Source organism: Toxotes jaculatrix, chromosome 16 (assembly GCF_017976425.1).
Source record: "Toxotes jaculatrix isolate fToxJac2 chromosome 16, fToxJac2.pri, whole genome shotgun sequence".
NCBI classification, from domain to species: domain Eukaryota; kingdom Metazoa; phylum Chordata; class Actinopteri; family Toxotidae; genus Toxotes; species Toxotes jaculatrix.
In genome coordinates, this window is record NC_054409.1 from 11,625,798 (window position 1) to 11,651,179 (window position 25,382).

Sequence of the window (25,382 nt, forward strand, 5' to 3'; positions counted from 1 at the left end):
AAGAAAAAGTAAAGTTATTGGACAAAAGACGAAGAAGAAGAATTTTGTCTCCAGACTGTTGATGTTAAATTTCCCATTGTCTCATCTCTTCTCAGGAAAACCCAGCTTTCAAACATGACAAATTACTCATCTGCTTCCCTTTTTCCTTACTTCTGCAATTTTATTTTGCTCTTCCTCTTTCTGTCCCTCATTCCTTTTCTCTCTCTCTCACCCCCCCCCCCCCCCCCCCCCCCCACACACCTTCATGCCATTGCTCCTCTCTTCCTCCCCTCTCTCTCTCTCTCAGCTGCTCCTCCCAGCTGTTTAATCACACATGGCTCATGCCTAAAAAAGAGAGGGAGGGAGAGAAGGAGGGGACAAATGGGAGGAGAGACAGGGAGCACAAACGAAAGAGTGGGTGATAGAGAGAGAGAGAGAGAGAAAATGCGAGCAGCGGGCTGAGTGTGAGGCACATGGCCAGTGAATGAGAGATCTTTGCGCGAGCTCCTTCTCCCACTGTCTCCTCTCTCTGGTTGGATTATTGCTGAGGAAGAACCTCATCTGGATACTCCTCCTCCTCTTTCTCTTCTCCTTCTCTTCCCTCTCTCCTGTACTTTCCTCCCTTTCTCTATCTCTCACTGAGGGACTCCGGCTCTCTGTCTTCCCAGATCTCACCTCTCGTTCTCCTTTCACCCCCCTCTCCCCTGCTTCCCCCCCTCAGGATGTCGTGTGAGGAGGCTCAGCTCCACAAAGAGAGGCTGCAGGCCTTGGCGGTAAGTCAAAGTGTGCTCTAACTGTCTGCTTTGGATCTGCTCACCTCTTTACGTTTCTTTGACCTTCTCTCTGTTTGTTTTGCCGTCTGTTCGTCCTTGAGCGGCTTTAAACACAAGGGCTTTCATGGCCACCCTGTCTCACCTTGACTTCATCTCTCTCTGTCATTTGCAGCACAATATCTGGCACCTCAGAGTTCCCGTTACTGTGTCAGTCTTTCATTCTCTCTCTTGCCTAAGTCACATTATTCATTCATGTTCCATTCACGTCAATTCAAACACGCGTAGAGGGCAGGAAAAAACTATCTGCATCTGTTTTTTGTCTCCTTGCTCCAAACCAAAGTTCATGCTTGTCTGACAAATGGGTTGTAATGACGTAAAACACACCAGCAGAGGTGATCAGTGTCACGGTGACTCCTGGGCTGAAACTTAAATGTGAACGAGCAGTGGTCTGACATGGTGTTTTGTGATTGTTCTTAACCCAAACAACTTTTTAACATGTGAATTAAACAGAAGCTGAACCATCATTACCACAACTGACATTCAGTGTCCAGTGTGTATTCCTATGCTTACCAGGTTAGCTACAAGTAATGTGTTTCAGCTTCTGTGGTGGGAGACTAAATGACCACAGTAATGAAAGCTAAAATAAACAGAACTTGTGATGTGCTTTACTCCCTCACTGCCCTTCTGTCTTTCACCGCTGCTGTATTTGTCTTGCTGTTCGTGTCAGCTTTCATCTTCTTCCATGTCTTTTTTTTTTTTTTTTTTTTCTCAGGGGAAACCAACTTTGAGGAAAGTTGGTGGAAAATCAGTTGTTTTTTTTCTTTTTCTTTTTGGCTAGATGTCTAAGGTTTTTAGGTGTACTTGCTTTCCAAAGACAAAAGATCTCAGCTGAGAAGTGATCGTTGGTGTGTCGATACTCGCCGTTCTGTTTCATGATCAGGGAGGCATCTGCTGAAGTGTTTGGCTCGGTGCTGATAGGACTGTCAGAGCAACAGTGAGACCAGGGTTCACTGCCTGGGACTAAATTTGGCGCCAGCGAGGAACCACAGCATACCACACACACTCAAGACGCACACACGGAGGCACAGGAACACGCACACACATTCATACGCACAAGTAGGGGGAACAGCAGCAGCAGATGGAGAAACTATTTTGGCCACGTTGAAACATGGCAGCCATACCAGGCTGCATGAACTTAAACCAGCCAGGCACTTAAGTAAAGAAGGAGAGTGGAAAGTTCTCACGACATGAGCAGAGAGGAACAAGCGTTTCTGTTTCTTGCATCATTGTTGCATGTTAATCTGAAAAAAAAAAAAAAAATCACTGATTGTGTTATCATGTAAATGACTTTTGGTTTGTGGCCAAGAAAAATTGTGGCTTCATCCTGCAAATGCTGCAGAATATCCTGTTGGCAGCAGTAGTCAACTTTACCTCAACACTACAACAAATGCTCTATGTAGTCTATCTCTATCCTGAAGTACTATTAGAGATCCTACTATAAGTATCAAGAGCAAAACAAAGATCAGGCTTTAAATACATCATTTGAGCCTCTTCATCTCCTCCAAATGAGCATCTGTCTTGTTGCAGCTGAGTGTGTGTACAATATATCAAAGACAATAACAGCACTAATAGCTTTCAAGCCCTACCAGGCACTTAAATAGAGAAGGGTTACTATTACACTAATATTACTAACAACACTCTAATGCAGCGAAGCACCCTGTAAACCACAGACACAGCCAAGCAATGCAGGTCGAGTGTAAATACGGATGCTGGACAATGTTTCCTAGAGCATCTCAGAAGGAAGGGGGAGGATTTTATAGCAACCTCCTCTCACTGTCAATCAAATGGAGACGTTTTCTAACCTAGTAGAGGTTTCAGCAAAACCAAAAATTCTGAAAACAAAAACTTTAAAACTTTTCTGTCTTCAGCAAGGATGGAGCTGATAATTGACTTTCTGGCTTTTTAAATGAGCACGACTGAACCCCAGTAGAGAGGTGCACAGTGCATATACACACACACTGACTCTCTGTCTCCGGTCTGCAGCTGACATGCTAATGATTTTATCAATAATTGATACTCTGAGATTTCATTGTCATCACCAGTGTCTGTCTTCATCAATACTTTAACAGATCTCAAGCCAAATTGGAAGCTTCCTCTAAAGTCCAAGCCAAGCGTCTGACCAGTCTTTTCTTGATCTGAGCCGCCTGAACACACAGTTCCTCAACCTGAGGCTGACTTTGATTAACATGTGCTGTAATGTGAATCTAAGGTTTTGGGGTTTTTTGCAGTGCCTTATCTGTTGAGATAGATCTAAAAAAAAAAAAATACTGTCAGGGAGCAGACAGCTGTCATTATAATGTTCATTTACCACAGAGACAGGTCTATGTGCTGTGTGGCTCATGAATAAAGCATGGCACTAATGGCTGTGATTCACCAGCCCCGACCCCCCCCTCTTTTTTTTTTTTTTTAGCTAGGGAGAAAGGAAGACATACCTACGTGCTCAATCACAGCAGCTGGAGTGAGACAGTGTAGTAAGATATTACAGAATTTGACTCCGGACATAAGACAAGTCTAATTTACAATTTTCCAAAACACATTATAAAATTTCAATTGTGACTATGTTAAACGTTAAATCTGATTATCTTCAAGCTTGAGGGCAAGTCACGATTTTAATTCATTTCTTATTACCTACAAAACTAAACTCTTTGTGAACAGTTTACATAAATGTGACTCTAAACAGCCAGTTATCATCTATATTACTTTTTAGTGGGGGAAGTTCTAATATACAAGGTAATTAAAATTTTAATTGGCTAAGATGGTTCTCTTTTGAGCTTCTTCGGAGTTGGTGCCATGCAAATTGGAAAAATAAATGTATCCCTGATGGATTTGCTGCCTGCATCACACGCAGTGCATCAATCATTCGGAACAAAAAAAGAGCAGGACCTCTGCCAGTGTTTGATCTGAAGAGTTGATTAGTTAATTTGCTCATTTGTCTGCCACACAGAAAAACAGACAAAGATTCCCACAGTCTGATAGTGATTACGGCCCTTCGGCTGCCAGCGGTGCAGGTTTCCATGGTAACTAATTGGTCAGATTAGAGAAGAGTTGTGATGTCATGTTGTTAAAACCAGACCTGTAATTGGTATATTATCAACATGTAATTACAGCAGTTGGATGGAGTGCAGCCTGGTGAGGGCCCCTGCCCCCCCCCCCCCCCCCCCCCCCCCCAAAAAAAAAAAACGATTACGTGTGTGTTCATGTTTACGTGGGTGTGGGTGCATGTGTGTTCGTGTCCGAGTGTTTTTGTAAATGCGTGCGTGTTCGCCAAAGCCCTGCATGTGGTTTTAAGATCAGCCAATGAATGGTTAGTGCTCCATCTTTCTAATTAGCTGTTGCCTGTGTGGCCTGTCAACCGCAAGCGGCATGGCAGAATACATATACAAACGTGTGTGTGTGCGTGTGTGTGTGTCTTTGCATGTACTCGTACTTCTCTGTAGTCTATGTGATATGTTTACACAGATGACCTCAGCCCTTTGGACTCTAAGTTGCCCCCCCCCCCCAACACACTCACACACATATTCAAACACACACAAGGCCACAGATTGTCTGGGGCCAAGTCTGAGGGGAATTAGGAAGTGGTGCGTGAGGATTGAGATGATGATGATGATGCTGTGTGTGTTTGTGGGAACAACAGAGAAGAACTGATGGCTGCTGGCGGAGACAGTCGGGGATCAGAATCTTAGATATTTTATTTTAAAAAGATCACCTTCAGCTCAAAATCTAAATCTCTGTGTCTCTGTTGTTTCTCTTGCTGTCTTGTGAACATTATTAACAATTCTGCAAGACTAATGTGCAGTTATGAATTACTTTACCTCCTGGATTCAACATCAGATTGAGATCTTTGGATGAGCTCTGTAAAGTAATCTGTGTAAGTCAGGGTCATCCTGGAAGCTGGGCAGTCTTCTGGATGTGGTCTAACAGAGGAGAGTGACTGGGGCAGGGTGAAGGTTAGGGGGATGCTATAGCTAGGCCTTGGCATCTGCTGAGATTTGTGGCTGTGGCATGCAGTGAGAGGGCCGGGGTAATGGGCTGCGTTAACAGAGGTAAATAGAGTGGGGGGCTGGGCTGCCTGCAGGCATGTGCAGTTTCAGCTTGTGAAGTTTTCTTGCTTATCGACTGACACATTGGCAGCACTGAACCCTTGAAAACAATATGGAAAATATTAATTAAGGTTGTCAAAATGCAGTCAAGTGTTTTCTCCCAGCTGTGGGGTTACTAATAATAACTTTGGCCTGTGATTACATTTTAACACACTTGCACCTTTTCCTGTTACTTTCAGTGATTTTTTTCCACTGTGCTCACAGCATCACATCCAAATCATGGGGCTCACATTATTCTAATCCTAAACAATTTACACATTTTGAATGTCCTGAAAAAGAGTTAGTGTAAACTGCTGCAAACTTTGTGTTGAAGAGCAACAAGTACAGCTTAAAATAATGCATTCGATTGTTTGTTCCTGTGTCACTTATTTACTCACAATCAGACACATCTGACGAACACATGGCTTTCACATGCTCCATCTGAGGAGAGACTTAACACAACTTTCCAGCCCTATGTAAGTGCGGCTAAATCAGCTCTTTCTCGCCTATAGAACAGATGTTTAGTAAACAAAAAAGACAAAATTAGTTGTCAGATTCCCCCCACTTGTTCCATTAAATTGGAAATACTGGCTGTACAGACAGCACAGAGACACAGCTGCTGGCTTATGGCAAGTCACTGGATCACTGCATCGGTTTCAGTGTATGTTATGATCTGATTGCCCACTCTATAGGTTTTCTGGATAACTGTCTTAGGTTTTGCCAGGGTGGGTGTTGCCAACTACCAACAGATCAGATTGGATCCTGGAGAGGCGGGAGTGGATAGGTGGCTCAGTGAGGCTTAGTTTATGGACTTTGGCAGTTTATGGGGGTGGGGAGCATGCTTGGGGCAAAGTAATTTTGAGGGGGAAGGGGGTGTGTGGTTTGTTGGGTAGCAGGGGGTCCAGTGCACGCCAGGCATTACATGCCGTCTAAAATTAGCAGCAGCTGTCTTGGACCTACTGGACATTCTGGAGTTTGTATGTGTCTGTGTCTGTGTGTCTATGTGTCTGTGCGTACATGCTTCTGTGTGTAAGTGGGCTTGAGGTTAACAGAGACTTGGGACAGGAGAGGTTGGAATTTGGCTCTAGTGGGCACTGCTGGTTTTAAAATTATTTTCATGACATTTGAGCTTAATTGATAGTAAACAATGCAGAGTGACAGGACAGAGAAAATACTGAAGAGGACCGAGAGACAGACATGCAGCAAAGGTAATTTTAGCAGCTACAGCAACTGAATACTAGACAATTTCCCTTTGGGAAATCGCGAGAGTGGTGCATTGCACTGCTAGTAATGTTGTGTGCTTCGCAAAACCCAGTATTGACACTATTGTGTGTGTGTGTGTCTGAATGTGTGTGTGCGTGTGTGTGTGACTGTCTGTGCTGGCGCACCGCACAATATTGGCTTTGTGTGTGTCAGTCTGTCTATGTGTGTGTCTGTCTATGTGTGTGTCTGTGTTTGTGTGTGTCTGTGTGTGCCTGAGTGGGTCTGTGTCAATACTGGGTTGTGCTTCGCACAACCCAGTATTGACTATTGTGTGTGTGTGTGTGTGTATGAGTCTGTGTGTGAGTCTGTGTGTGTGTGTGTGTTTGTGTTTGTGTTTGTGTGCCTCTGTCAATATTGTGCGGTGCTGGTGCACCGCACAATATTGGCTTTGTGTGTGTCAGTCTGTCTATGTGTGTGTCTGTGTTTGTGTGTGTCTGTGTGTGCCTGAGTGGGTCTGTGTCAATACTGGGTTGTGCTTCGCGCAACCCAGTATTGACTACTGTGTGTATGAGTCTGTGTATGAGTCTGTGTGTGAGTCAATATTGTGCGGTGCTGCCGCACCGCACAATATTGACTGTGGGTGTGTGTGTGTGTGTGTTTGTCTGTGTGTGCCTGAGTGGGTCTGTGTCAATACTGGGTTGTGCTTCGCACAACTATTATGTGTGTCTGTGTGCCTCTGTAAATATTGACTGTGTGTGTGTGTGTGTGTTTGTGTGCCTCTGTCAATATTGTATTGTATTGTAAAACCCAGTATTGACTATTGTGTGTGTGTGTGTGTGTTTGTGTGTGTGTATGAGTCTGTGCGTGTGTCTGTGTTTGAGTGCCTCTGTCCTGTGTGCCTCTGTCAATATTGTGCGGTGCTGGCGCACCGCACAATATTGGCTTTGTGTGTGTCAGTCTGTCTATGTGTGTGTCTGTGTGTGCCTGAGTGGGTCTGTGTCAATACTGGGTTGTGCTTCGCACAACCCAGTATTGACTATTGTGTGTGTGTGTGTGTGTGTGTGTGTGTGTATGAGTCTGTGTGTGAGTCTGTGTGTGTGTGTGTGTTTGTGTGCCTCTGTCAATATTGTGCGGTGCTGGCGCACCGCACAATATTGACTTTGTGTGTGTCAGTCTGTTTATGTGTGTGTCTGTGTCAAAAGGGGGCTGTGCTACGCACAGCCCCCTTTTGACCCCTATAGTTCTGCTATAGTTTTAATTACAAAGACAGAGAGACTTAGAGTTGTTACAGGGAGAGAGAGAGCCACAGCTCTTGCAGTCACGGTTGCCATGGGGATGAGCTTTCCCGCCGCTGAGGCAGCTCACAGGTGCTCTGACGAGCTCATTTTCGGCCGAATCGGGCCTGCCGAACAACTGCTATCCATGGAAAAACAAAACATGGTATCGCTAAACAAACGGCACCGTCAAAGAGAGAAGACTTTAAGGAAGACCTGAATCTATTTTTTATGGTCCTACTGTCTAAAATGTGGATTTTACAGCAAGTTTCAAAAAAGGGGATTTTCTGCTTTTCTCCAAAAATCCTCTGCTCGATTAACATTGGAGTCAATGGAGCAGTTGAGAGCTCCTCTTGTCGCTAAAAGGCACGCCAAAGAAAAACCGTAAATCCTACAGAAAAAATGAACACATTGTGAAAGAGAGGACAAGTGTGGCTACAACTTTGGAGAATTTCACTGCTCTAGAGTAAAATTTGTGGCCGTAGTCATCGTGTAAAGAAAAAATTTCAGAGAGTTTTTTTAAAGCCTCTCCACTCTAACCTCCCACTCTAGCCTGGAACATTCCGCAATACACACTCATTGAAAACCCTGAATTTTTTCAAAATCACTCATGATCAGTTGGAGCTCACAGTTTAAAAACTACACAACTTATGAAAAAGTTGAATACACCCCGAATACACGAGACTTGTGTCTACATTTTACACTTTGAATGGTGTTTCTAGGTGAAAGTATGCCAGAGCAGTAGATGTTTGAAAAAGGGGGAGAATTCATTGATAATTTGCGACTTTTTTGAACTTTTCCCAGCCATTCTCTATGGGAAAATTTCGGCCGGTTTTTCGCGAATTTCTTCGCGAAACGTGAATATTCTGGAGAACAAAATACAAGCACACCGAGTCCGATCGAGCCGCACGTTTTGATGTATCATTTGTCAGGGTGCGCTCAACGGTGTGGGACGAGTTACGAACCGAAAATCGATACGGAAGAAGAAGAAGGAAGAAGAAACTAGACAATTTCCCTTTGGGAAATCGCGAGAGTGGTGCATTGCACTGCTAGTAATGTTGTGTGCTTCGCAAAACCCAGTATTGACACTATTGTGTGTGTGTGTCTGAATGTGTTTGTGTGCCTCTGTCAATATTGTGCGGTGCTTCTGCACTGCACAATATTGACTGTGTGTGTGTGTGTGTGTATGTGTGTCAGTCTGTCTGTGTGTGTCTGTGTTTGTGTTTGTCTGTGTGTGCCTGAGTGGATCTGTGTCAATACTGACAATATTGACTATTGTGTGTGTGTGTATGAGTCTGTGCGGGTGTCTGTGTTTGAGTGCCTCTGTCCTGTGTGCCTCTGTCAATATTGTGCGGTGCTGGCGCACCGCACAATATTGACTTTGTGTGTGTCAGTCTATCTATGTGTGTGTCTGTGTTTGTGTGTGTCTGTGTCTGTGTGTGCCTGAGTGGGTCTGTGTCAATACTGGGTTGTGCTTCGCACAACCCAGTATTGACTATTGTGTGTGTGTGTGAGTCTGTGTGTGTGTGTGTGTGTGTGTGTGTGTGTGTTTGTGTGCCTCTGTCAATATTGTGCGGTGCTGGCGCACCGCACAATATTGACTGTGTGTATGTGTGTGTGTGTCTGTGTCTTCGTCAAAAGGGGGCTGTGCTACGCACAGCCCCCTTTTGACTCCTATAGTTCTGCTATAGTTCTAATTACAAAGACAGAGAGACATAGAGTTGTTACAGGGAGAGAGAGAGCCACAGCTCTTGCAGTCACGGTTGCCATGGGGATGAGCTTTCCCGCCGCTGAGGCAGCTCACAGGTGCTCTGACGAGCTCATTTTCGGCCGAATCGGGCCTGCCGAACAACTGCTATCCATGGAAAAACAAAACATGGTATCGCTAAACAAACGGCACCGTCAAAGAGACAAGACTTTAAGGAAGACCTGAATCTATTTTTTATGGTCCTACTGTCTAAAATGTGGATTTTACAGCAAGTTTCAAAAAAGGGGATTTTCTGCTTTTCTCCAAAAATCCTCTGCTCGATTAACATTGGAGTCAATGGAGCAGTTGAGAGCTCCTCTTGTCGCTAAAAGGCACGCCAAAGAGAAACCGTAAATCCTACAGAAAAAATGAACACATTGTGAGAGAGAGGACAAGTGTGGCTACAACTCTGGAGAATTTCACTGCTCTAGAGTAAAATTTGTGGCCGTAGTCGTCGTGTAAAGAAAAAATTTCAGAGAGTTTTTTTAAAGCCTCTCCACTCTAACCTCCCACTCTAGCCTGGAACATTCCGCAATACACAATCATTGAAAAGCCTGAATTTTTTCAAAATCACTCATGATCAGTTGGAGCTCACAGTTCAAAAACTACACAACTTTTGAAAAAGTTGAATACACCCCGAATACACGAGACTTGTGTCTACATTTTACAGTTTGAATGGTGTTTCTAGGTGAAAGTATGCCAGAGGAGATACTGTTTGAAAAAGGGGAGAATTTGCGACTTTTTTGAAAATTTCCCAGCCATTCTCTATGGGAAAATTTCGGCCGGTTTTTCGCAAATTTCTTCGCGAAACGTGAATATTCTGGAGAACAAAATACAAGCACACCGAGTCCGATCGAGCCGCACGTTTTGATGTATCATTTGTTGATGTGCGTTCAACGGTGTGGGACGAGTTACGAACCGAAAGTCGACACGGAAGAAGAAGAAGAAAAACGGGAAGAACAGTAGTGTGCATTGCTTTGCATTGCACACTAGGTACCTCTATAGCTTTGCTATAGAGGTGCCTAGTGTGCATGCATAGCAATGCACCACTAACTAGACAATTTCCCTTTGGGAAATCGCGAGAGTGGTGCATTGCACTGCTAGTAATGTTGTGTGCTTCGCAAAACCCAGTATTGACACTATTGTGTGTGTGTGTGTCTGAATGTGTGTGTGCGTGTGTGTGTGTCTGTCTGTCTGTGTGTGTCTGTGTTTGTGTTTGTCTGTGTGTGCCTGAGTGGGTCTGTGTCAATACTGGGTTGTGCTTCGCACAACCCAGTATTGACTATTGTGTGTGTGTGTGTGTGTGTATGAGTCTGTGCGTGTGTCTGTGTTAGAGTGCCTCTGTCCTGTGTGCCTCTGTCAATATTGTGCGGTGCTGGCGCACCGCACAACATTTACTTTGTGTGTGTCAGTCTATCTATGTGTGTGTCTGTGTTTGTGTGTGTCTGTGTCTGTGTGTGCCTGAGTGGGTCTGTGTCAATACTGGGTTGTGCTTCGCACAACCCAGTATTGACTATTGTGTGTGTGTGTGAGTCTGTGTGTGTGTGCCTCTGTCAATATTGTGCGGTGCTGGCGCACCGCACAATATTGACTGTGTGTATGTGTGTGTGTGTCTGTGTCTTTGTCTCCTATAGTTCTGCTATAGTTTATAGTTTATATAATTACAAAGACAGAGAGACATAGAGTTGTTACAGGGAGAGAGAGAGCCACAGCTCTTGCAGTCACGGTTGCCATGGGGATGAGCTTTCCCGCCGCTGAGGCAGCTCACAGGTGCTCTGACGAGCTCATTTTCGGCCGAATCGGGCCTGCCGAACAACTGCTATCCATGGAAAAACAAAACGTGGTATCGCTAAACAAACGGCACTGTCAAAGAGACAAGACTTTAAGGAAGACCTGAATCTATTTTTTATGGTCCTACTGTCTAAAATGTGGATTTTACAGCAAGTTTCAAAAAAGGGGACTTTCTGCTTTTCTCCAAAAATCCTCTGCTCGATTAACATTGGAGTCAATGGAGCAGTTGAGACCTCCTCTTGTCGCTAAAAGGCACGCCAAAGAGAAACCGTAAATCCTACAGAAAAAGTAAACACATTGTGAGAGAGAGGACAAGTGTGGCTACAACTCTGGAGAATTTCACTGCTCTAGAGTAAAATTTGTGGCCGTAGTCGTCGTGTAAAGAAAAAATTTCAGAGAGTTTTTTTAAAGCCTCTCCACTCTAACCTCCCACTCTAGCCTGGAACATTCCGCAATACACACTCATTGAAAACCCTGAATTTTTTCAAAATCACTCATGATCAGTTGGAGCTCACAGTTCAAAAACTACACAACTTTTGAAAAAGTTGAATACACCCCGAATACACGAGACTTGTGTCTACATTTTACAGTTTGAATGGTGTTTCTAGGTGAAAGTATGCCAGAGGAGATACTGTTTGAAAAAGGGGAGAATTTGCGACTTTTTTGAAAATTTCCCAGCCATTCTCTATGGGAAAATTTCGGCCGGTTTTTCGCGAATTTCTTCGCGAAACGTGAATATTCTGGAGAACAAAATACAAGCACACCGAGTCCGATCGAGCCGCACGTTTTGATGTATCATTTGTTGATGTGCGCTCAACGGTGTGGGACGAGTTACGAACCGAAAATCGGGAAGGAAGAAGAAGAAGAAAAAAGCAGAGAATAACAGTAGTGTGCATTGCTTTGCATTGCACACTAGGTACCTCTATAGCTTTGCTATAGAGGTGCCTAGTGTGCATGCATAGCAATGCACCACTAACTAGACAATTTCCCTTTGGGAAATCGCGAGAGTGGTGCATTGCACTGCTAGTAATGTTGTGTGCTTCGCAAAACCCAGTATTGACACTATTGTGTGTGTGTGTGTCTGTGTGTGTGCGTGTGTGTGTGTCTGTCTGTCTGTGTGTGTCTGTGTTTGTGTTTGTCTGTGTGTGCCTGAGTGGGTCTGTGTCAATACTGGGTTGTGCTTCGCACAACCCAGTATTGACTATTGTGTGTGTGTGTGTGTGTGTGTGTGTATGAGTCTGTGCGTGTGTCTGTGTTTGAGTGCCTCTGTCAATATTGTGCGGTGCTGGCGCACCGCACAATATTAGCTTTGTGTGTCTCAGTCTGTCTATGTGTGTGTCTGTGTTTGTGTGTGTCTGTGTGTGCCTGAGTGGGTCTGTGTGTGTATGAGTCTGTGTGTGAGTCTGTGTGTGTGTGTGTGTGTGTTTGTGTTTGTGTTTGTGTTTGAGTGCCTCTGTCAATATTGTGCGGTGCTGCCGCACCGCACAATATTGACTGTGGGTGTGTGTGTGTGTGTGTTTGTCTGTGTGTGCCTGAGTGGGTCTGTGTCAATACTGGGTTGTGCTTCGCACAACCCAGTATTGACTATTGTGTGTCTGTGTGTCTGTGTTTGTGTGCCTCTGTCAATATTGACTGTGTGTGTGTGTGTCAGTCTGTCTGTGTTTGTCTGTGTGTGCCTGAATGGGTCTGTGTCAATACTGGGTTTGTGTCAATATTGGGTCAATATTGGGTTGTGCTTCGCACAACCCAGTATTGACTATTGTGTGTGTGTGTGTGAGTCTGTGTGTGTGTGTTTGTGTGCCTCTGTCAATATTGTGCGGTGCTGGCGCACCGCACAATATTGACTTTGTGTGTGTCAGTCTGTCTGTGTGTGTCTGTGTCAAAAGGGGGCTGTGCGTAGCACAGCCCCCTTTTGACCTCTATAGTTCTGCTATAGTTTTAATTACAAAGACAGAGAGACATAGAGTTGTTACAGGGAGAGAGAGAGCCACAGCTCTTGCAGTCATGGTTGCCATGGGGATGAGCTTTCCCGCCGCTGAGGCAGCTCACAGGTGCTCTGACGAGCTCATTTTCGGACGAATCGGGCCTGCCGAACAACTGCTATCCATGGAAAAACAAAACATGGTATGGCTAACCAAACGGCACCGTCAAAGAGACAAGACTTTAAGGAAGACCTGAATCTATTTTTTATGGTCCTACTGTCTAAAATGTGGATTTTACAGCAAGTTTCAAAAAAGGGGACTTTCTGCTTTTCTCCAAAAATCCTCTGCTCGATTAACATTGGAGTCAATGGAGCAGTTGAGAGCTCCTTTTGTCGCTAAAAGGCACGCCAAAGAAAAACTGTAAATCCTACAGAAAAAGTAAACACATTGTGAGAGAGAGGACAAGTGTGGCTACAACTTTGGAGAATTTCACTGCTCTAGAGTAAAATTTGTGGCCGTAGTCGTCGTGTAAAGAAAAAATTTCAGAGAGTTTTTTTAAAGCCTCTCCACTCTAACCTCCCACTCTAGCCTGGAACATTCCGCAATACACACTCATTGTAAAGCCTGATTTTTTCCAAATTCACTGCTGATCAATTAGGGCTCACAGTTCAAAAACTACACAACTTATGAAAAAGTTGAATACACCCCGAATACACGAGACTTGTGTCTACATTTTACAGTTTGAATGGTGTTTCTAGGTGAAAGTATGCCAGAGCAGTTGATGTTTGAAAAAGGGGGAGAATTTGCGACTTTTTTGAAAATTTCCCATTCATTCTCTATGGGAAATTTTTCGCAGTTTTTTGCGAATTTCTTCGCGAAACGTGAATATTCTGGAGAACAAAATACAAGCACACCGAGTCCGATCGAGCCGCACGTTTTGATGTATCATTTGTTGATGTGCGCTCAACGGTGTGGGACGAGTTACGAACCGAAAATCGGGAAGGAAGAAGAAGTAAGAAGTTTATTCGCAAGAACAATAGTGTGCATGCTTTGCATTGCACACTAGGTACCTCTATAGCTTTGCTATAGAGGTGCCTAGTGTGCATGCATAGCAATGCACCACTAAAAAGCAGAGTAGAACAATAGTGTGCATGCTTTGCATTGCACACTAGGTACCTCTATAGCTTTGCTATAGAGGTGCCTAGTGTGCATGCATAGCAATGCACCACTAATTAGTGTCGTTAGTTGCCTAATGACAGACACATCCTGGACATTTGTTGACTTGTCAGTAGGAATTAAAAGTCGCACCATGTTTTGTTTACCACGTGTCTCTCCATGCAAAAGCAGAGACAAGCCTACTTGTGTCTCTCCTCAAGATGGACACGATGAGTATAGTCACCACCTGCTGCTATCGCATGACAACGGCATGCAAGGCATTTCAGCAATGTGTTAAGTTTGCATTTACTGATGCCACCACGGGCCAAGGAGTTACCAGGTTAGCATTCATGCACCTCTATTCACCCAAGGACTAACAAATTAGCATTGTCTGAAGACAGCATCACCATATATAATAAAAACTGATGACAAAAAAGACACACCTGCATACATTCATTGCAATAAATCATTATTTTCATCATCTGTTAATCTGCCCATTATTTTTTTAGGTCAAACTATTTTTAACCGAGCAAAAAATAGTGAAATATTCCTCAAAGAGTCCCTGAGCTCAGCGTAACATCTGAAAATAGATTGTTATGCAAGTAATAATCCAAAACTCCACAATATGGATATTGGCTCAAGTGTTACACAATTATCCAAAGATCTTTCCAGCACGTCAGAATCAAACCCATGACCTTTAAACCAAAGGTCCATTTCGGTCTCTGTTCTCTAAGCGTTCAAGTATGGCTGCTCGTTGAATGGAAGATGATCTTGACTGTGAGATGTCTCTGCTGGGTGTGTCGGCATGTGCAGAATGTCACCCGTCTGATCCGTAGCCCACTTCTGTTCACAATCTCATCAGCATTAGCAGAAGTTTAAATCTAACAGAGTTACATCATTTGCATTACCGCATTATAATCCTGTCTGTGTGACCTCATGCTGGGCGTGTGTGTGTGTTGATGTGTATCTGTAGTGCAGGATGCTGCTCATACGTGGGTGTGTGTTTGCGCATCTTTATGCACTAATTCTGATTTGTGGCTCTGCACTTCCAATCTCAATAAAAAAATTCAGAAATGAGAAATACATCTCAGATTTTTAGACCAAGCTCTTCCTTTCAGTCAAACTTTCCTTATTGATATTCTCTTGCTATAAAACAATTCTGATCGCTGCTTTATGTCCATGTTTCGTTCATGGTTTCACAGACCTCCTCTCCACTGTCTCCAAGTGTTTGCTCATGGTGGGAACTGCTGGGTTTTGACTGTAAAGTGCCTTGAGATAAATTATGTTATGATTTGCCGTTATTTAAATAAAATTAAACTGAACTGAGATCACATTTATATTAGTCATGTCTGGATAGGCTCCTGTGTTTTCTTTTTCATTTGTTTTTTTTTTCTGTCCAGTTAAGAATGAAGCCATGTGAAATCTGGGAGGCTTGGACCCTGGTTTACCTGTTTTCAAGTCTAGTTTTGTTTGTTTGTTTGTCCTCTTAACAAGAGTGGTGTTCAAAAATTTTCAAGGGCTGAGAACATTATCCAAATCCACTACAGGAAACCGCCCAAAGACTCAAGGGATTAGGGTTAGTACTGACATCAGACTTTGACTTTTAGCCTTTTAAATTCAGATTGCACTGGTAATGAAAACCACAGAAAAAGAATGAAAGTTAACTGTGTTGTGAACTTAAGTTTACAGGAACTGTAATTAGATACTGTATCTAGTTTGACCCTAATGGTGTAGAATGACTAAACTAGTCCAGTCCACCAGGGTAAATAAACCACAACTATGTGACAAAGAAAAAGTCTCCACTGGGGCTCCACTGTTTTAAATATTGAAGACAGACTTCTGCATTAGTGCCCAACTTTTCCCACTACTGACCGATGGTATCAAAGGTAGTGGGAAAAGTGATGCCTTCTGTATAAATGCTCGAGCAGCAAGCCAAGTGGGGCCAAACACTCAAGTGAGTCAGAGTGTGGGAAGTCATGAGTGTGCCACCAAGAATGTCAACATTTTTTCCTGAGGAGGAGGACGTGTTCTCAAAGGGGAAAATACAGTGAACAGAGCAGGACGCAGGGTCTTTCTCCTGTCAGCTCAACTGTACAAGGATGGGGTTTCATTTCATCTTTTACATGATCAGTTTCTGTTGCGAACAAGGTTATTAATCCTGTGGTTACACACAGTGACACTGCCTCCAGCTACTGAATTTAATTTATGTTTTGACTGAGAAGTGATAGTTGAACAAATGAACTGATCCAACACTCTTTCATAGGAACTCTGTGACCCCAGGGAGGTGAACAGTCCACAGTAAGACTCTTGGCACTGCACAGTGATCTAATGGTTCGGTCTAATGTTGGACTCTGGATGAGACAGACTGTGTTCACACATACAGTAGCACTGCTCCAGCAATGCAGTGGATGTGTTTGTGCCAGATTGTTGCTACTGCTGAGGGTTAATTAATAACAAGACACCACACAGTGGTTTATTCTTTTCTGAGGCAGGATTGTACAAGTCTAGAAAGTTTTCATAGCAGCAGCAATTGTCTTCTCCAGTAAATCACAAGATACACAAGGTACTCTACCGTACCTGGAGTCTATGTGTGTTTGGATTACAATATTTGACTGGTTAGAGCAATGCAGAAAAAGTAGAGCCAAGGTAAACTTTTTTCCCCCCATCCCTCTGTGGTGGGCCCCATCCACCATGCTGCCTCATGAAATAAATGAGGAGTCTGTGTTATTGGAGGAGTGCTATTTGCTGCAGAGCTATTGTCAGTCTGAAAGGGCCTTTAAGACCATTGACATAAACTGTTATATTTACTATACAATACTGTGTCTCAAGTAAAGCATTGCTGTGGATGGGAATGTCCATTCTATACATTTTATTGCTGGAAAGTGATAGAAACCAACTGGCAACCAGACACTCTTTGATCTGAGGATATGAAGCATCTATGTGTAGATGTGTTTCTGTACAGTCAAGGATTCTCCAACACACGACTTATCTGTGTGTACATATGTGCGCCTCTAAGTGTATTTGCTTTTGTGTTTGAGTGTGTGTGTGTGTGTGTGTTTTCGGCCATTCTTCGACCACATGTCCTTAACACCCTCTGACATCTGGTGACCATACTTCTGCCCAGGCTCTCTGACTGTACTTCACAAGTCATGGGGATTACTGCTTTGTAGGTTACTGCAGTGTCTCTGTGTGTGTGTGAGACAGAGAGACAGAGAGAGAGAGAGAGAGAGAGAGAGAGAGAGAGAGAGAGAGAGAAAGAGAGAGAGAGAGAGAGAGAGAGAGATGACCTGCGGTTTAGTGCAGATGTTTGCACAGCCTGTGTGCAGCTTTGTGATGTGTTTCTCTCAGCAAGACTGATGAAGTCGAGTTGTTTTACTCTGTTCTGTTTGCAAGAATCATTGTTTTTCTTTACTGTCTCAAAAACACAAGATCTATGCACCAAAAAGAAAAAGTTGTGTCTGTTTCTTGCTACAAGGGGACACAGTTCACCATGGTTTGCACACAACCAAGGCTGTAATTTTCTGGTGGGGACAGTCCGTTCTGGTAGAAAGTGAAAACAAAAATGTGCAGGAAATGCAGATCAGTCGGGTCAGAAAAGAAATAAGTGCAGTCACTTTGTAGATAGTGATTCTGTACAAGTCCTACAACCTAAACCTGTTTTTTGAATCAGTTTTCACCTCTTTCTGTTAACAACTACCTTATTCTATTCTTTTCTATTTTTATTCTATGCCATTCAGTTCAGCTGCCTTCCTTTCTGTTTTGCTACACTACATTCATCTCTCTTTATTCTATTCTGTGTCACTCTTCGCTCAGTTTTGCTCTCTTTGAGAGGTGGTCTAACGTTTACTCGCATTTTGGGGTTTTCCCTCATGGTTATATATTTAGCAAACAGGAAATGTCCCAGAAATCCTTGTTCTCCTCCCACAGAGAGAGGTGCCCTTCAGCTCCAAATAGGGTTGTCCAGGAATCTGCTTTGTGTATATTCCCATGCCTTTCAGTCAAAGTAAATTCAAAGATAGTGACTCCGCATTGTCCAACTCACTGTACGCCCACACCAGCCTCCAAACGTCAGCCTCATTCATCTCCACCATGAAGTTAAGGATTGTTCTCCCCACCTCAAGTTCAACCTCAGCACCATTTAGAGACTTCAAGGCCTAATCCCTTCTCTTTCGATAGCCTGTAGACCCTAACCCCTCTGAACCCTCAATAAGCCCTGACCTCTGACCTCTCTAATACTTCACTTCCTTCCTGCGTACACCCGGGTATTATTTTTCTCCCTGTCGCTCCACAATGAGAAGTGCAATCGTACATATGTGGACAGTGTAGTGGGGATTTTGCTGTCTCACCAATAAGATTAACTGTAGAATATTTTTAATTTTTAGGTCTTGATGTTAATATTTTTCAGAGCTGTAACCTCATTAGTTTGTTCCTGTGATATCACCCAACCAGTAGACCAAACAAGACTTTATCAGTTTAAATTGAGTTAGTTGATATACTACTGTACATAAGAAGGCATTCAGTCTCTGCTCAACTTTAAATTGAATGAATGAATGAAAACCTTAAACACCCCACAGGGATCTTGTCTTGCAGATGTCAGCATTAAAGCATTAAATCAATACAGCAGCCTGCATGATTGAATCATCACGCTCAACCTTTTTCCTGCTTTATTTTTTCTTCTCTGCTCTCCAATCAAAAAAATTTAAAAAAGAAACTAATGAAACTACTGACATTACTAACCCACCACAACGAAAATTAAGCGTTTAAATGACCTGTTCTGAGTGGATGAATTCATTTTCATCTCTTGTTCTCTTTCTTTGTCTCTCAGGAGAAGCGAAAACGACAAGCTGAAATCGAAGACAAAAGAAGCCAGCTCGATGACCTGGTGCTACAGCTACAGCATCTCAAGGTCAGTTTGCTTGTATGTGTGTGTGGTACTTACTTAATATAAGATTAGGTTTGGCTGAAGAAAAAATACATGAAGAGAACAAGAGATTGCGATCAACAGGATAAATCAATATTCATGACGAATAAATATTCCCCATGTGAGGTAAAGAATTCCCCATTAAACCAGACGAGGATTGTGGTCTGTAGCTGACCCTGAACTCTGACCACTCTGGGGAATTTTATCAATAAAGTGTTATCACAAAAATAAAATATGTAATTGCAATTTTCTCTGGACGATCTCAGGAGTCAGCAAAGCAGTGATGAATAAAGTTGTGTAGGGTAATTGAACAGTTGTTTCCTCTGAGAACCAGCCTGCTCTCTGCTCTCTCTCACGCTGTTTAACAGACTTTCCATTTCCTGTTGAGCTCAGACACAGAACCACTCTTAGCTGGACTCTTAAAGGGAAGGTGCGTAGAAGGTCTGTCAGAAGGAAAACTGACAATAAACTATAACTATATAATGAGGATGAGGAGACGAGGCTTCAGCAGCAAATGCTGGGTAATGTTAACTTGGCTCTAAAACCATTGTGATGTTTACATGGTCCCAGACTCAGATCAACGCCTCCATTCTGAGAGGCTTGGATTGTGCAGCAACAGAGGTCCTTATCAAATCTCTGGGCTCCAGTCTCCATTTCCTCTCTCAGGCCACTACGTCCCCGGAGATTAGACTACAAAGCCTGCTTCATGCTGCCTGGCTGTGTGGCACTCAGAGGTAATGGCCATTAAATGGGACTGTGTGACCAGATGCCGATTACATCTGGATTTCAAGCCTGCATGGTGTTGTATGCAAGAAATCTAAACAGAGCAGCGCACTGGCTCTGCAGATCAGAAGAGGCTTGATTTTCTCAGATGGAGCAAAACACTCAGATGTTCGGGTAGGGGTGAATTCAGATTGTATCTTTCAGTTTTTCTCTGAGGAGTGTGGAAAGTACACAGATTAGATACAAAAAGCAGGCGCCATCTATTTTTTTTTTTTTTTAACAATAACTACAGGAGAATTTTCGATGTCAAACTTTTGAGTTTGAGATACTTTCTTTGTTTGCCAATGGTGGCTTGAGAAAAAGCTGGTAACACACATTGCATCATTTCCTGTACACAAGGAGGGAACTACTAGACACCCAGTGGCCTAGCGGTCAAGGACCCGACCATGAACCACAACTTCCTTGGTCCTGCAATCACTCTTGCATTTTATTCCCCATTGCACTGCCCTCATTTCCTGTCATCTCTCTACTTCCAGCTATCCATCTGTCCATCCATCCATCCATAAAGACATAAAATAAAATTACAAAGAAAAACTGGAACATTGGCTGAATTAGTATCATCCATTGACAGGGAGTAATAAAACAAGCATTTATGTGTATGAAAATGCTGCATGTCATTACATATTATTACTGCTGGCTTTCCTGTGGGTTTCTGCAATGTGGCATTGATTGAACAAAACAACACAGGCTAAAAGTCTAAAGTCTAGTTACTGCAGGAGACTGAGACTGAAATGTCAGCAGTTAATGTCATATGTAATTTGTTATAATTATTACTTTCCATGCAGACGAACCCAAAAATGAACAGAAAAGAAAACAGATACCGGCAGGATCAAATGCAGGTGTACATTCTAGATACACACGAGTGGTACAAGTTATAGCAAGTATAACATATATAGTATATAATATGTAGTATAAAATATTTCAAATTGCAAATTAAAAACTTTTCAGGTTCAAACAGTGCTGTGTCAGTTACAATAAACTGACCAGCAAGGCTTAGATCAGTTTTGACTGGAACTGGGCCCAGACTGTAGAAATCTGGGCTCAAGACTGAGATCAAACCCAGATACAACCGTTGTGTGTCAGCTTAACCTTTAGTAACAGCCATACTACATTGAACATAATACCTTTGATGGCCGAACATGTACAATATGCACATGGCTTTAATCACTGTTTCTCTTTTGTCAATATTTCCATAAGTGGGTGTTAAATGCTGGAAAACACCAGTGTGCAGAAATCAAACTTACTTAATAATAGATTCATTCGTTGTGAGTGTGTTTAAAGGCTCTAATTAGAGAACGGAATGTATTTTTATTGCAAATATTAAAACTGGCTGCCATAGATGTTTGTAGTGTAATGGGTACCCGCAGCCGCTTCTCCACCCACCAGGCATCTGTGCAGCATTTATGGCAGCAGGATTTTTTTTTTTTTAAACAATTCCTTTTGGAGGTGAAGCAGTTATGCATCACTGGTACCGTATGTAAAAAGTGCAACTCATACAGTGAGCTTGTGAACCAGGAATTAACTGAGCAGTAACACACATGTAGATATTGGAATAGATATTTTTTAGGCATCACCTCCTTTCCACTTGTTTTGTTCTACAATTATCCCTATGTTCTAAAAATACGATGAGGAAACAGAAATTGAAGTCTCTGATAATGTCAAAAGCAGAAGCTTTAACAGAATGTATTTTGAGAGATGTCACATGGTGTATCAGTGCTCAGAAATGTATAGGATGACTATATCTTGCACGTCTCCGCCTGGCAGGAACGGTCATGTGTTTTTCTGAGCTTGTGCTCGAGGTCAAGGGACCAATTTTTCATTGGTTGAAAGGTTCAAGAGCTCTACATAAATTACTGATGCCTGAGAGCCATTAAGTTTTTTTTTTTTGTCATCCCACAATCTGTCAACAGTTTGTATCCCCATTTACGCAGCACTTATTATTTGAACGTCAAATGCTATGCTTACTTGAAACACACTCTTGGCTTACCAGTAGTGGCTGGCAGTACTCATTAGGGGATCTGTTTATGTGTGTTTGGATTGGAGTGTTTTTCTGGAATTGAAGAAAACAGTCAGCTTCTCCTGCTCAGCCAAGGGAAACTCTGCTCTAACAGGCCTGCGCACCAGGAGCACTGAGATCTGGATGTTAAGATGGAATGAACGCCTACCTGTCAGCCAGAAACTGACTAGCACATTCATCTGTGCGGACAAGTAATTAAACACACATGCATGTGGCGAGAACTATGTTTAGAAAAAAGAGAAGGAAGGATTAAACAGACTGAGAGAGATGGATGGGTGTCCAACACGCATTTGTAAAGCTTTCTTGTGAGCATCACATTTAACTCCATCCATCCACAAACTTCTAACCCTAACCTGAACTCCACTTACCTTCACCTTTAACCACCTTAAACTCAATATCAGGCCTTTAACCAACTGTTACCTCAAGGCTCAATGCTTAGTACAATAACCCACAGTGTTTCCGAAATGTTTAGCCCAGTGGTAGATCAAACAGTAAATATGTTATCACACTGTGTATAAGCAGAAAACTTGAAACAGAAACTTGGCTGTAATTTCACCAGCAGCAGTGTTTTAAATATACTGTAACTCATTTGGTAGCTGCTTACAGTCAATGTAAGCAGTGTAACCTGATGGCATACGAGCTGGTGGCCCCTCAGACTCAGAACAAGTCAGCTTGACTTTAACTTAAGGTCAACTCCTCCTCCAACTTCAGAATTGTAGTATCTGAAAGTTATATTTCTGATCATACAGTCGCAACTGTTGCAGAGGGTTCTCTTCTTTTTTTTAAAATCCTGCCTATCTGTGTAGATATAATGATTTTTCAATCTCAAACTTTAAAAAAGAAAAGTGGTGACAGGGAATATGTGGGAATACACACACACACAGAAACAAACAAACAAATAGCCCAGTTGCCACATTCTGACAGCAGGTGGTAAAATGCTTTGGAATAATTTCTGCAGAGCTCATTGTGTGGTAAGTGTGTTTGTGTCTGTGTGTGCGCGTATAGGCGCTCATACTCTTAATTGTCAGCTCTACGACCAAGAGCCAAGCAACAGTTTGACAGTAAACAGCCAAAGGTGAAGGAGCTAAGTGTTTCCGCTCGACTCTGCTGTGGTAACAAAACAGAGCCCCAGACAGAGACGGAGACATTAGCGGCATAAACACACGGCTCTGGTATTCATCTTTAAAAACAAAGTGCAGCAGCCCCTGTCTGATGACACAACTGGTATGTTCACCCTCATTGTCTTTGTGTAATGTACCGTGACACAAAAAAATAGTTCCAAGATCTCATGTGAGGCCTAATCTAGTCTGTACATCTTATTAACATAAACACTGAGCTAAAGTGACTGTATCCAACGTGACGGACATTCGTGTGTTCAAATGTGTCTTGGAGACAAAGCTGCAGACAGAACTGGTTTAAAGACAGAAACAGAATGCACAGAATAGTCTCATTAGTTTTGTTATAGATCAACGTGCAGAGCCAAAAAGCCACAGTTTGTCTGACTTACTAACATCAGTCCATTAAAATAGGAAAGAGATATTGTGAGAGAGATGGCTCATAATATACTTTAGTTCTGTTGAGCAGCTGGACAGCAGATACACTTTTTTTTTTCTTATTCTCATCACACACCCATGAAATCATCAAAGAGCACATACAAGCTTTTTCACGCCATGAACCGTAGCCAAAAGAAAATCTAATAGAAAAGCAGAAGTGTCCCCAAATGAAAGCACAAGGCAGATTCTTTGCAATTTCATTAAAATTAGTTTGTTAAAGTTCAAAGAACATGCTCGGGAATGACGGAAAACAGCCTTGTTTCTTTTCTGCATAAGATATTGTCCAGTACCAGAAAAAATCTTTTTCTTATGTGCAAATGTGTAGGTAGCAGAATAACTAACTACATCATGTGGACAAATCACTGTAGTACTCTTGGCCTAGAAACTATGTGCATGTGCGGGCTTACATGTTTATTTATTTGTTGTAGCTGTGCTTGGCAGTCATCTCACAAACCTCTTAGAAATGAGTCTCCGTAACAGAACTCAACTGGCTGCTATTAATGTGTAAAAATACTGTGGCACAAACTGGCTCAGAAAGTAGAGCTATTTGAAGAGTGTTGTAATGTTGCAGTACAATCTGACTAATCTGATGAAGTAGATGTTTTTCCACTCCGAAACAGTCTGAGTTGCAGTTGGAGGAGAGTCAAGACATGAGAGCGGTATCAATATTCTCATCTAAGTCCCGACAAGAAAGCGAATTATCAAATCTCCCACAGTGTCGAATTATTCCTTCATATCATCTTAAACTGCTCTGTACGTTTTCCCTCCTCAGTCCAAAGCCATGCGTGAGCGATGGCTCCTCCAGGGAATGGGTGTGGAGGAAGAGGAGGCACGGCGGAAACAGTTGGAACAGGATGAAGAACAAGGGAAGAGGCTGGAAGACATGATACACAGGTAAGGTATATTCACTAATGCAGTTTGGACTTTGTTTAGTCTTTGTGCTCATTTCTGAATCACTGCTTACGCTGGATCTTTTTTTTTTTCCCGTCTCTCTGGGTGAGTGTGTGCCAGTTCGTTGTGGATGTAATTCATTTCCAGTACCAGTATGATCAGAATGATAGTGAACAGATGTGAGCAGCAGAGTAAGCAAGAACAAAAGCTATCACATCTTGTTTTTGTTACCACACATCTGCTTGTCTTTGCACCACTGTCTATTCTTCAGTTTTGACTGAACTGAGCAATGTTCTAAAATACCAATCATATCTTCTACTTGGCTTTCCTTCCAGTCTCATGTCCAGTCTCATTTTTACATCCTGTCCACCTGGTCCAAATTGGAAATACTTAAAAATAATGTGACTCCAACCAGTTTTTTCCACTGAATCAGACACAGCATGCAGCGCATTTGTCGGCACAAATCAAGACCTGGGATACTTTTAACTGCAAAGAGCGCATGCAGTAAATAGATATATAGCTAAATCAAACTCTGAGAACATTAACAATAGTATACTTAAATTACATCAGCCACGTCTGAAGTGCCAATCCCAGTATAGAGCTCTAATTTTATGAGGCTACATGCCGTTCAATACAAAACACACTCACACAGCACAGTGTGAGTGTGTTTAAAGTTATAAGATATAAGACATGAAGGTGAAAACAGGGAGTAACTGCTAGAGGAAAAGAGTGAGATATTGAGAAAAAGAAGAAAAAAGAGAATGATGTGATTCTGTGTGCACTTCCTGCGTTTGTGTCTCTGGGAGGAGCTTCCTGATTCCCATCAAGCATTGCTGCCAGATAGTCACTTATTCCCCGATAAAGTCGGGGCACGATGAGATCATCTGTGCTATGAATAAAAGTGCCAGGCAGGTCTTCCCAGTGTGATGCTTTCCTACAGTCAGCCATGAGTGTTTTCCACTGGCAGGGTGTGAGGACTGGGCTGGGTGGCTGCACCTTGTCCTCTCTGAGACAGAACAAGCACTTCATGTCCAGATTTTTTTTTTTTTTTCAATTTGTCCTGACGGAGAAAGAAACTAATTGTAGTAATGACGTAAAAGCACAAAGTTAATGGATGAATAGTGTGATCACTGTGTGTATATTGGAACTTTGGTGGACTGGCGGCTACTTGGTTAAAATACCTATCCATAGTGTTTTTGTTTGTGGCATTAATTAAGGTAACAAAAACCAGTGA

General features: G+C 42.7%; 1 protein-coding gene across 2 annotated transcripts in view; it reads left to right on the plus strand.

The window, feature by feature from the left end:
* Window positions 1–385: 385 nt before the first annotated feature.
* The window catches only part of LOC121195890 (A-kinase anchor protein 2), a 77,535-nt gene continuing 52,538 nt past the window's right edge, over window positions 386–25,382 (plus strand). The window contains exons 1-3 of one of the 2 annotated variants that reach the window (XM_041059597.1): window positions 386–752; window positions 18,809–18,889; window positions 24,030–24,151. In XM_041059597.1, the coding sequence (XP_040915531.1) occupies window positions 702–752; window positions 18,809–18,889; window positions 24,030–24,151 (254 nt within the window). In that variant the 5' untranslated portion in view covers window positions 386–701. The remainder of the gene's footprint in view (window positions 753–18,808; window positions 18,890–24,029; window positions 24,152–25,382) is intronic. The other variant, XM_041059598.1, reaches the window with a different exon arrangement.